A 12598-nucleotide genomic window follows, 5' to 3' on the forward strand; every position below is an offset into this window, starting at 1 on the left:
CCTCTAAGACACAGAATTGATTATAATCAATGGACTTTAGCCAGGAGGAAGATGGTTCTGTTATGATTTCTAGAATGAAATCTCAGGCATATTTACAGTGTGTGATGTTTTATAGTTTTTAAGCTGCCAGACATAGATTTTTGAAAATACAATTGGTTTAAACCCATGGAAAGAAAGTGGTCTTAGACATTTTCCTTATTTCAAATCCTGTTATATCTGATGGAAATCCTGGTGGTGTAGTGGTCAAGAGCTATGTCTGCTAACCAAAAGGTGGGCAGTTCGAATCCACCAGGCACTCCTTGGAGACTCTTTGGGGCATTTCTACTCTGTCCTATAGGGTCACTATGAGCCGGAATCTACTCAACGGAAGTGGTTTCTTTTTTTTTTTTTGTATTATATCTAAGTCTTAACATTTACTTCCTAGATTTTGTTTTCCATCTCGTGCCAAATACTGCTACTCTTTTATTAGATCTTTTTGCTCGTTCCTGTAGAATTTTATGCGAAACTTTGTCATTAAATTTCTTTTTACGTGTAATATTCTGATAATTTCCTTCCATTTGTCTGCTCATTTTTGAGTTCTGATTTATCTTATTAAAAAAATACAAAGTAAGAAATGTCATAGAACTTTTGAAAATTATCTAGCAGACTGTATAAGGTAAAGAAAATAGAAATAAGTAAAAAAAAAAGTATGGGTAGTGTACATTCAAGATTAATCGTGATATTTTTATTTGTACTACTGTGTTTTATTTCAAAATGAAGACATCCCTTTTTCAGAATATCTCCTAGATTAAATATATTCGCAATGAGTATATAACATTTGTGTATAAATAGTACAATAGTAAGTAGCGATGACGTTGTTTAGTCATTAGGCAAAATTGTTTAATCTTTCATGAACTTTACAAAGTGATTTTAATAATTAGAAATCAAAATAGACTAAGGATTAGAAATGGCTGAAATCATTTTAATGCCTTCTAAATTCTAGTATGTTTATCTTTTATGTTGTTCAACTGAGGCAACACGGTTTTAAGGTATAATAGTTTGATGAAATATTATTTTTTAATTAGTGACAATATAAAGTGTGATAATATGAGAATGTTTTAGCAATTGGTATTTGCAGTGTGAAGAAAATATATTCAGTGTTTTATAGATAATAAAATAATTAATATAGATTTTCTTAATTTTTGAAAATACTTGGAAACTAAGACCCAGACCCAGTGCCTTACTATAATTGATCTAATAATTACTGATTAAAAAAAAACAACCAAACAAAAAAAAACCTTTCCTTAGTATGGAGGAAATCGGAACATTTGTATTTTCAAATAGATGAATTTTATGCTTTGACCATTTTATCATGGAATAAGATGTCTATTAATGTTTTATCAACTATACGTGTTAGTATTTTCTATTTTAAATGATGCTTATTTGAAATCTTAAGTTTTTCAGAAATACACTTTGTATTTTTAAAGCAATAAAATGTGTTTATATATACATATGTATAGTTATATTAAAGTCATTGATTATCAAAACTGATGCACTTTATTTAGATTATTGAATAAATATGCTTGTGATTTAACAAATTCATAAAGCTAAATTAGATTTTTATGTCAGATGTCATTTGGGGCTTAACCTAGGATTAAGATCTAAACAACACTGGCACAAATCATATTCCATGCCCAGTGGAAGGCCCAAAGCCCTCTCAGATATTTTTGCGTATTCCAAACACACACTGTTCTGATCACTCTGGCTTTGATATTCTACATCCACTAAAATTTTATTTTCGGGTTGCCACTTTTCATTGTTTATGCCTCTCAAATTTGGAATGTTACCAAATCTGAAACTAAGTTCCTTTTCCTTATATGTATCAACTCCCCCTCTAAACTTCCTATCAAAATAAATCACAACAACATATCAGTGACCATCACCAATGGCTATTACCAATAGCAGCATTATTAATAATAGCCAAAAAGTGGAAACAAACCTAAGACCCATCAGCTAATGAGTCGATAAATAAAATGTGGTATATTCATACAATGGGACATTATTCAGCAATAAAAAAGATGAATTACTGACAGATGCTACAACATAGAAGAACCTCAAAAACATGATGGCAAGTGAAAGAAGGCAGTCACAAAAGGCCATGTATTGTATGATTCCATTCATATAAATTGTCCAGAATAGGCAGCTTATAGATACAGAAAGTAGATTAGTGGTTGCCTAGGAGTTGAGGGGAGATTTGGAGGAAAGAGGTGACTGATAATGGGTACTGAGTTTCTCTTAAAGTAATGAAAATATTCTAAAATCGATTCTGGCAATGGTCACACAACTGGGAATATTCTAAAAAATTTGAATTTTACCTTTATATAAATTAATTGTGTAGTCTGTGAATTATATCCCAAAAAAACTATTTTAAAATGTCACAAACCAGTTGCACACATCCTTGTGTTGGCAGCCACCATGAGAGAGGTTTTGTTTGGAGCAATGCAGGTATTTTACATGTCGGGGAACAAACACTTTAATGAAAACAGATCTTTTACCATCTCGCAGGCAGCCCCCAAGTACAGTTCTAGACTTTTCTCATATAATCAAAGACTCATTTATGCCCACTGTATCTATCTAGGGAAAGCAGAAAGTATAAATTGTAGTGCCCCACTGACATAAAATATTGCATTAATGCACCCCAACTTTACTACTTAAAGGGTAGTAGCCAGTGAGAAGAATTTTGGTCTTGACATTTCTGTTTTGATTACATAGTGTTTGATCACAGGGGTATGTTCAAACAATGTACATTCAAACATGTGATCACAGGGGTATGAATAGAATATGTGATCACAGAAATATGAACAGAATGGATGAGACCAAACTACACCTACCCATTAACTCTGAGTTAGATGGGCTTAAGCAAAAATAGTTCTTGTTAGAGGAAGGAACACTGTGAAGAAAATTTCCAGCTACATGCTCTGTAAATTGCTTGATCACATTGTGTTTGATGAGATTATATATCTCTATTTACAGACACCTATTTTAATACTATCTTTAATTTTTTTTTTAGCTTTAGACCCAGCGAAAGATCCATGCTTAAAGATGAAATGTAGCCGCCATAAAGTATGCATTGCTCAAGATTCTCAGACTGCAGTCTGCATTAGTCACCGGCGGCTTACGCACAGGTAAACATTGTTAAATTAAATCTCCCTGATTGAACAAGTACCCCTTGCCATGAATAGCTGCAGAGTATAAATATTTGGTAATACCTGTTAAGCTTTTAGCCAAAGCTTTATTGAAACAGTTTCAGGAGTGTGGCTAATACAATTATGATTCCCTTGGGTTAAACATTGTTATCAATCAGAATTACAATGGATTATAGAATTTTAGGCATATATTATTAAATAAAGGAGTTATTTTTTTAAGATTGGATTACAGTGTTATAGCTGGATACTTATGTTTTTTCAAGTTCAAGGAATAATTGTAGTTTTGGCACCATCTAAATATTTTTGTGCCTACCTGGATGTCCCTATTTCTGTCAGGGTAGAGTTAGAAACAAAGTTAAAGGAGAAAAATGGGTAATTGATGTTCATAAAAACATGAATATCATGTATTAGAGATTTGTGACTGGACCACTTCAGGACACCGTCACACTTGCGGAGTCTTTGCATTTTATTTCCTGGAGGCTGACACAAAATTGCTAGAAGGGAAAAAAAAAAAAAAAGGGAAGGATGGCTTTTAAATATATTTTATAATGATTGAAGCTGCTTCTATAAGAGAGGCTGTTTTGAGAAGTATCAGTAATTTAGAAATAGTCAGTGTAGTTTGGTGTTGAGTATTAAGAGTTGGAACAAGTGAAGTAGGTGTGCTCATTCCCTTTATTGCTTTTAAACAAACTCTCTTTGTGGGAGGTCTTTATTTCAGTGATAGTAGACCTAATTCATGTTCTCCTTTTAGAGCAAATAAGCAGGGAGATTTAGCTCTTCGGGTATGTTCAGAGACAAATTGGATTTTTGACTTTAGTGTACTTGCATCTAAATTCTATTATTCAAATACATCAAAAGACAGAGAAGAACATTAAAGAATAAGAACACAAGTGGCATTTCTAGAAAAAGTAAATATTTAAGGTTCATTGATATTCCTTATTAATATAAAAGCACACAGTCATAAGACTTTTATTACATGCTGTGTGGACGAGCAGAATTTCTATATTCCATTACGTCATATCTACAGTGGTATATTTCAAGGCAGACTGATGCAACCAAGGTAGAGGGTTTAGGAATGTGCTCATTTGAGACAAATCATCATTGTGTACCAATAGTGTAGGGTGACGGAAAGAGAGGGAGGGAGAAAGAGACAACAGTTTGAGTTTGTAAAGAATAAAAGAAAGTTTCTGGAAGTAGTACTTCTATAAAATCAACCTGCTGTGGGAAGGCGCAAAATGGTGAAGCCGAATTATCCAAAATGTATTTCCAATCAATACTAAACTATTAAAAAGAGGTAGCAAACCTTTGATACAGAATTTTATTTCTCCAATTATTTTCTTACAATCCTTAAAAGTGTCGGAATTTCTTGGAATTCCTGTTAGTAATTCCTCAAATATATTAAATATCAGTTTTTGAATGTGTGTGTGTGAGGGATGAGGAATTTTATTTGAAAAATCACTAAGAGGTCAATGTTGAAATAAATTCATGTGTGATCCCTCACCTAAGTTGCAGAGACTTAGTTAATTCATCCTACGTGAAAAGGAAAACTTTTTTCACAAGGCCTAGAGACCCTGCAAAAGGTTTTCACCTATACACATTTAACATTAACACTTTTGATATAGGTTCATCTGCTGTTTCATTCTTGGCCCCCTAAACTCAAGTCAAAGAGCAAATGAAGTCTTCACAGCTAATATCATGCCTGTGGCAGAGCCTCGCTCCTTTTGACACCTGACACTGAAGCTAGGAGAGGTTATAGTAAGTGATTCAAGATCACGAAGCTAGGAATTTTCAGAGAATGGATCCCAATTTAAATTTACTGACGGTACAGCCCATGCTTTTTACAATTATGCTGTATCACTCTCTATTTAACTTCTTATTTAACAAAGACTTAAGTACAAACCAAAGGAGATTTCCTTAGCATGATAAAGACTATTTATCAGCAACTAATAGCCAAAATGTTTCATGATATAAATAGCCGAAACATCCTGAGTGGAAAACTATCCACAGTTATGCTGTTGGTTTAGTTGGTGGACTTCAGCATGTTTTATGTAAATGATATTCAGTCCTGTTCTATTTCTGATAGGGGCAATTTAAAAATTTACACTCAACACACACTGCATGCAATAAATAAATAACTAGTTTCTAAAGAGTTGATATGGTTAATATTTGATGTGCTTTATTTGCTTTGAGGAGATCAGTATATAGTGTCTATTTACAGGACAATTAGGGAAAGAGATTTTTGCGAAGTAGTTTGATCAACAAAGATGGGTAATCTAAATAATTTATGTTTTAAATTTGAGGGGTGTATGTGTACGTATTTTGGAAGTGGAAGAGAGAAGGGAAAGAATGGGGACTTAATTTGAATCATCTACATACTTTTGATTATAAATTCCTTTTTTTTTTTTCAGTTAAAAAAACAACTGTTCTTCTTTCCTTTCTCAAAAAAAAAATGGAATCTGCTGTTTTCCTCCACAGAGTGAAATGCAGTTTTTCAAAGAGGCCTTCATAAGTCCCTGAGACTAGATGTCACACCCAATTCTCCAGTACCTTAGAATTCTCTAATGCTTACCACGTTTGTAATAGCTTGTTCAACATCACTCTCCTTCAGTTGCCTAGAAGCTTCATGAAGGCAAGGCCTGTCTTAATCACTTTACACACAGATTCTGACATAGTAGCTAGTACATATTTCCTTTAAGGAGTGCATTGTATAGCTGTTATTTATAGGACATTTAGGGAAGAAATTTTAGGAAGTAGTAAGAATTGTTTTTGTGTGCCTTATACAGTAAAACCTGCAAAACCGGGAACCTATGTAAGGCGGAACCCTGTCAGAGAAGGAAAACTCAAATATTTTCCACTAGTACAAGCTATAGAAAAATGGTAAGGCTGCAACCTGTCAAAAGTGGAAAACTTGTGAGACCCAGAAAAACAAGGTGGTTCCGTCGAATTCCAGTTCTCACAGGTTTCACTATGTATATTTGTTGAGTGTGGATTGGTAGGGATACAGGAGTCAATTAACAAATACTTTGAAATGATTTATTGAGTGAATGAGCGATTACTAAAAAAAGTAGAAAAATATATGAAAATGTGATTGGGGGTAAACCCACAGCAGTTGATTTCATGTATAGCCTTGGCTTGAATCTTTAAATAATTGAAATAATTGCTAAATTTCTACTTAGTGCTTTAAATGACAGTAATAGCTGAAAGAATAACAAAGTAGGAGGACTCATGCTTCCTGATTTTAAAACATACTATATTAGTGGGTACATAGCTACAGAAAGAAAACAGCCTGGTACTGGTATAACAATAGGCTCGTAGATCAATGAAATAGAATTAAGAATCCAGAAATAAACCCACACATCTGTGGTCAGTTGAATTTTGACCAGGATGCTAAGTTCATTCAAGGGGAGAAAGAAGAGTGTCTTCAATAAATGATATTGGGAAAACTGGATTTCCACATGCAGAAAAATGAAACAGAATTCACGCCTCACACCATAAGCAAAAACAAATTCGAATTGGATTAAGGACTTAAATGTGCAAACTAAAAACATAAAATTCTTAGAAAAAAATTCAGGAGCAAGGCTGTTGGGCCTAGCTTTTAACAATGGATTATCTAACATAATAACAAATGCACGAACAGCAGAAGACAAAATAAATAAATGGGACCTCATAAAAATTTTAAAAATTTGTTAAAAGGCTTTACTAAAAAAGTGAAAAAAGAAACTACCAACTAGGAGAATATCTTTGGAAACCACATATCAGATAAGAATCTCATAACTAATATATATAAAGCTTTGACAACTTAACAACAAAAAGACAAATGACCCAGTCAAAAAATGGTCAAAGGACTTGAATAGGCGTTTCAACAAAGAGAACATTCCAATGGCCACTAAACACATGAAGAGATGCTCAACATCATTGACCATCAGAGAGATCAAATCAAAAGCACAGTGAGATACCATTTCACTCCCACTAGGTTGGCTAAGATTAAAAAATAATAATAATACCAAATGTTGGCGAGGATGTGGGGAAATTGGAACCCTTATCCATTGCTGGTGGGAATGCAAGATGGTACAGCTGTTGTGGAAAATAGTGGTGGTTTCGTAAAAAACTAAAAATAGAACTACCATATGACACAGCAATACCACTCCTAGGTATATACCCGAAAGACTTGAAAACAGAGACTCAGAGACTTGTACAGCAATGTTAATTGTGGCACTATTCACAATACCCAAAAGGTGGAAACATTCTAAATGCCCATCAACAGATGAATGGATAAACAAAATGTGTCAGTACATACAATGGAAACTACTCAACCTGTGGGAGAAACAAAGTCTTGATACATGCTACAGTATGGATAAAGCTTGAAGACATTAAGCTAGGTGAAATAAATCAATCACAAAATACCAAATATTGTATGACCTCACTTATATAAAAAGGACAAGAATGGGCAAATGTATAGATAACAAAGAGTATTGGTGGTTACCAGGGAAAGGAAGGAGGGGGGAAGGGAAGATTATTCTTATGGAGTACTGAGTTTCGGTTTACAGCGATGGATAAATTCCATTGATTAAGGGTAGGACTGCACAGCAGATTAATGTAATTGGTATCAGTAAGTTGTATGCCTATAAAAGGTTGAATTAGCAAATATTGTATGATAGATATATTTACAACATCAACACAACAAAAAGATTAGCTACTAAGGCTCCTTATGTACAACCAAGTATCTCATGGAATTTCATTCCTTGGCTTGGAGGTTACAGTCATGGTTTCAAGGGACGTTCCAGTTAATAACTGAGCTATTGACCTAATACCTTGTTTAGTGCTTCTGTTTTATCTCTTAGTTCATTGTGTAGTGCCTGGGGCCTTTAAAGCTTGCAAGCAGCCATCAAAAGAATAACAATTGGTCACTATTTCCCTGGAGCAACAGAGGAAGAAGGAGAGTTGGAAATAGGAGAAGGAAATGGAATATGTGGCTAATTGCCTCCAGGAAGAACTACCTCTTTGGCCATGAGATCACAAGAACTGCATGGTGCCTGGCTACCATTACCGAACATTTTGATCAAAGATTTTATAGAAGAATCCTGATCAAAAGGGGGAAAATAAAAAGAGAATTTCAAGTTATCATGGACTCTGCACTTTTTGGAGCCATAGAGGCTGGATGAACCCCTGAAACTATTGCCCTGAGAAAATCTTTAAAACTTAAACCAAAAATGTCTGCTGAAGTCTTGCCAAAACCAAACAGTAGTTTAGCTTAAGTAGTAAAGAATGTCTGCAAGACCCTATTACTTTCTTCTTAAAAAAATTTTTTTTTGATAGTACGTGTTTTGAATAAAGGAAGGAATGCTGAATCAAGGAGTCACTCTAGATTTATGTTATGAAACATGGCTTTCAATACAGATTTTGTGGGGAAATACATCACCCCCCCAAAAAAGCCAAAATATGGTGCCCTTATTGTGGGACAGCAATGTCCCAATGATAATCAGAAGCATCATCTAATTACACTGGGCACCTCTGGTTTTCCAAATATGACACACACACGCACGTGAAAATCAAACCCACCAAGGCTCCCTAACTATCACATCAGAACCAAGCTGAAAACCAAACCCAGTGCCGTTGAGTCGATTCTGACTCATAGTGACCCTATAGGACAGAGTAGAACTATGGCCCCATAGAGTTTCCAAGTAGTGCCTGGCAGATTTGAACTGCCAACTCTTTGGTTAGCAGCCATAGCACTTAACCATGTGTACCAGGATTATCTAGCTGTACAAAAGCCAGAAGACACAAAATTACACTTCCTGGATGCACTGTCTCGTACCCAAGCCTCCTACCTTAGTGAATTTTCTTTAAAGAACATTTCATTCATTTTTTACCTTTATACAAGACCCCACTGAAAGGCAGCAAATACTTTTATTGGAAAAAATAGCCTCCCAAGGAACTTGAGAGCCTGAAAATATTTGTGGGCACATTCTGTCTCAAGAACCATAAAAGGGTTACGATCTATCTCTATGGGATCAAACTGACAACAGCAACTTGAAAGCTTAGATAGGAAACTGTGGCTATGAATTTATATTAACGGAGAGGAACAATTTGGAAAAGGAGTGTGAGAATGGTTGTACAACTCAAAGAATATAATCAGTGGCACTAAATTGTACATGCAGAAATTGTTGAATTGGTTTACGTTCTACTATGTATATTCTCAATAACCACAAAAAAAATAAAATAAGATAAATTATATAAAAAAATAGTATGCCTAGATGGTTCATTATGGTTTTACCCCAGCTTTGATCTCCATTGCCAGTTAAAAGGTGGTGGAAACTACATATACCAGGATTGAAATTATATATTTGAATATTTGTCCCCTAATGGCTTTTTCTGTAAATAATTGACCTCAAACAAGCATGACACCTGTGTTATTGTACTGGCTTCCTGTTACCATTATCATTCCCACTTAAAATCAAATAGTTTTATTAACAATGGGAAAGAGGTATAATAGATACGACCTGATTTTCGTACTGTTATCCTGGAAAAAAGTTGTGGAGATGGTTGTAGCTGGGGATTTTTCGTTTAATTGGTTTTGAATATTGTGAGCAAGAAGCCCAGTGTTTTATGCTCTGTTGCTGTTTGTGCATCTGCAGATAATTAACCCTATTTCTAGACCAGTGTTTCGGGCACCAGTCAGTGCTACTGATATTAAAAGAAAAAGGTTTGGCATAATAATACAGAGTAAGTTTGAAGAAGTTGTTGTAGGACAGAGTTAGCCGTGTTAGTTTCTGCTTTGTTTACACCAAAGGATGAAAACAATTCAATAAGGAAATGTTTTGACCTCCTAAGAATGAAAAAAAAAAGAATGCGTTGCATAAAAGAGTAATAAAACTAATTTAAAATACTAACTACCCAAAAGAGATATCAGAAGAAGGTGAAACTTCTCTATTTCAATTATGTACTTTTGGAATACACAGTTTATTGTGACCTTATTTAAAAGAAAATCCAAAACTTGTATATGATTACTAAATGCATGCCTATGGTCTTTATATTTTCATTCCTCTAAAATTGAAGTATTTAAAATGAAAAGGTTCAGTCATGGGGTCTAACTTATAGTAAACCAAAAAAACAAACATTGCCATCAAATTGATTCTGACTCGTAGCAACCTCATAGGGTTTCCAAGGCTGTCACATCTTTGTTCCACAGAGCTGCTGGTGGTTTTGAACTGCTGACCTTTTGGTTATCAGTCGATTATTTTAACCACTGTGCCACCAAGAGCTCCTTTAAGTTACAGTAGACACCCAAAAAATATTTGTTGAACTGAATTGAGACCATAGCTAGTTTAAAGTAATGCTCCTTATATATACTGTACACACACACATCTATATGTTGTTGGTGGTGGGTGTCTTCAAGTAGGTTCCAGCTCATAGCAACCCTATGCGTCAGAGTAGAACTGTATATATATATATATATATGTCACAACACTGACTGTACTTTTGAAGTACACTGCACATCTTCTAATCATTTTAATATATTCCTTCCTCAATTGAAAATCAGGGACCTGTTGATAAATGTCTAAAATCTTTTTTTACAGCCCTTTATAGTTGACCCAAGTAGTTTTACACTATTGTCTGAAGCTTCTCCTACGAGGACCCATTACAACCTAATTACAAAGGAAAACTCACTGCGTAGAATCGTGGTTCAGAACGCAAAGGCCACAGCCGGACTGCCTGCTTTCACATCCCAGGTGCACTCTACTGAGTGATCTCAGGCAGGTCACTTAAACTCTCTGTGCTTTGGCTTCTTTCTGTCTAAAGTAACCATGATAAAAATGATACCTTCTGATGATATTACTTTAATGATTAAAGAGTTAATATACAAAGATGAATTACAATAGGACTTTGTCCATGGTACATTCTACATAAGGATTTGTTGTTGTTGTGTCCTGCTGAGTCAATTCTGACTCTTAGCAATCCTATAGCACAGAGTAGAACTGCCCCATAGGGTTTCCAAAGCTGTTAGCAATCCTATAGCACAGAGTAGAACTGCCCCATAGGGTTTCCAAAGCTGTTAGCAATCCTATAGCACAGAGTAGAACTGCCCCATAGGGTTTCCAAAACTGTAAATCCTTACGGAAACAGATTGCCACATCTTTCTCCTTTGGAGTAGCTGGTGGATTCAAAGCACCGACCTTTTGGTTAGCAGCTGAATGCTTAACCACTGAGCCACCAGAGGTCTTACTTAAGGGTTAGTGATTACCGTTTTCCTTAATACATTGTATATTTTATAACCATAGAATTTTGTTATGTCTGAGCAATTTTTCTAATAAAATGTTCTGTCTGTGTATTCTGTGATCTTCTGGCAAATATTCCACTTCTGAGGAGGCTTTTAAGATATTCGCCAATGGAAGGCAATTTGAAGCTAGACTGATTGAAGTGTGGTTCCATCGTTTGGTAGCAGAATAACTCTCAGCAAATTCTCCAAGACTCAATTTTCTTATTTTTAAAGTAGAGATGATAATGATACTGTCTATTTACCGGTGTTTTGTGAGAATTGAAGAGATAATTTGTGTAAAGCACTTATCACAATGTAAGCACCCAATAAGCATTAATTACTGAGATATCTCTGTTCAGCTTTCCCTGAAACATCCCCCAGCCCGAGGTAGAATTCAATTCTCCGTTGTCTTTGTACACATAGCATGCTAGAAAGGCTTTTATAGATACGCTTGTACGGTATTATAGTCATTTGTTTACGTATTTAATAGCTTAATGTTAATTTGTTGAGTTGGAATTGACACAATTATTTGTCCTGATTATAGAGATGGAACTTAAGATTATATTTTATCTAAAAAGAGGGATGTACTTTTGCTAGTTGAGAAAGGAGAGAATGAGGACAATGTATAATGTCTTTGTTGGGGAAAAATATAAGAGACACTCCTTCAAGATAAATAGCAGGGAATTGGGCATATCTTTGTTCTTCTGTGGTGTAGTAGTTAAGTGCTACAGCTGCTAACCAAGAGGTTGGTAGTTCAAATCCACCAGGGGCTTCTTGGAAACTCTGTGGGGCAGTTCTACTCTGTCCTATAGGGTCGCTAGGAGTCGGCATCAACTCCACGGCAGTGGGTTTTTGGTTTTGGGTTTTGTCCTTCTGGAAGTTACTTGAGTGCTGTAATTTGCATAAATTTGCTGTTGTTTATGATTTCTTAGTGTAAATGCATTACCATTGCCTATATCTCCGTGTCCAGAGAAGAGAGTGTTCAGAGTAAAAACTATAAAATACCGGAGAAAGATTCATGTGCACAAAATACCTCCTCAATAACTGTTTATAGATAACTCTTCTCATGTTTTTTCAAATAGCTATATCCCCAGTGGAAACCCTGGTGGCATAGTGGTTAAGTGCTACGGCTGCTAACCAAAGGGTCAGCAGTTCG

At 35.1% G+C, this 12598-nt stretch overlaps 1 protein-coding gene across 1 annotated transcript in view; it reads left to right on the forward strand.

The window, feature by feature from the left end:
• The window catches only part of SPOCK3 (SPARC (osteonectin), cwcv and kazal like domains proteoglycan 3), a 514066-nt gene that overhangs the window by 234728 nt on the left and 266740 nt on the right, over positions 1-12598 (forward strand). Inside the window, exon 4 of the mRNA XM_003415798.3 lies at positions 3050-3164. Within this exon, the coding sequence (XP_003415846.2) occupies positions 3050-3164 (115 nt within the window). The remainder of the gene's footprint in view (positions 1-3049; positions 3165-12598) is intronic.

The sequence above is a fragment of the Loxodonta africana genome, chromosome 21 (genome assembly GCF_030014295.1).
Source record: "Loxodonta africana isolate mLoxAfr1 chromosome 21, mLoxAfr1.hap2, whole genome shotgun sequence".
In the NCBI taxonomy this organism is placed as follows: domain Eukaryota; kingdom Metazoa; phylum Chordata; class Mammalia; order Proboscidea; family Elephantidae; genus Loxodonta; species Loxodonta africana.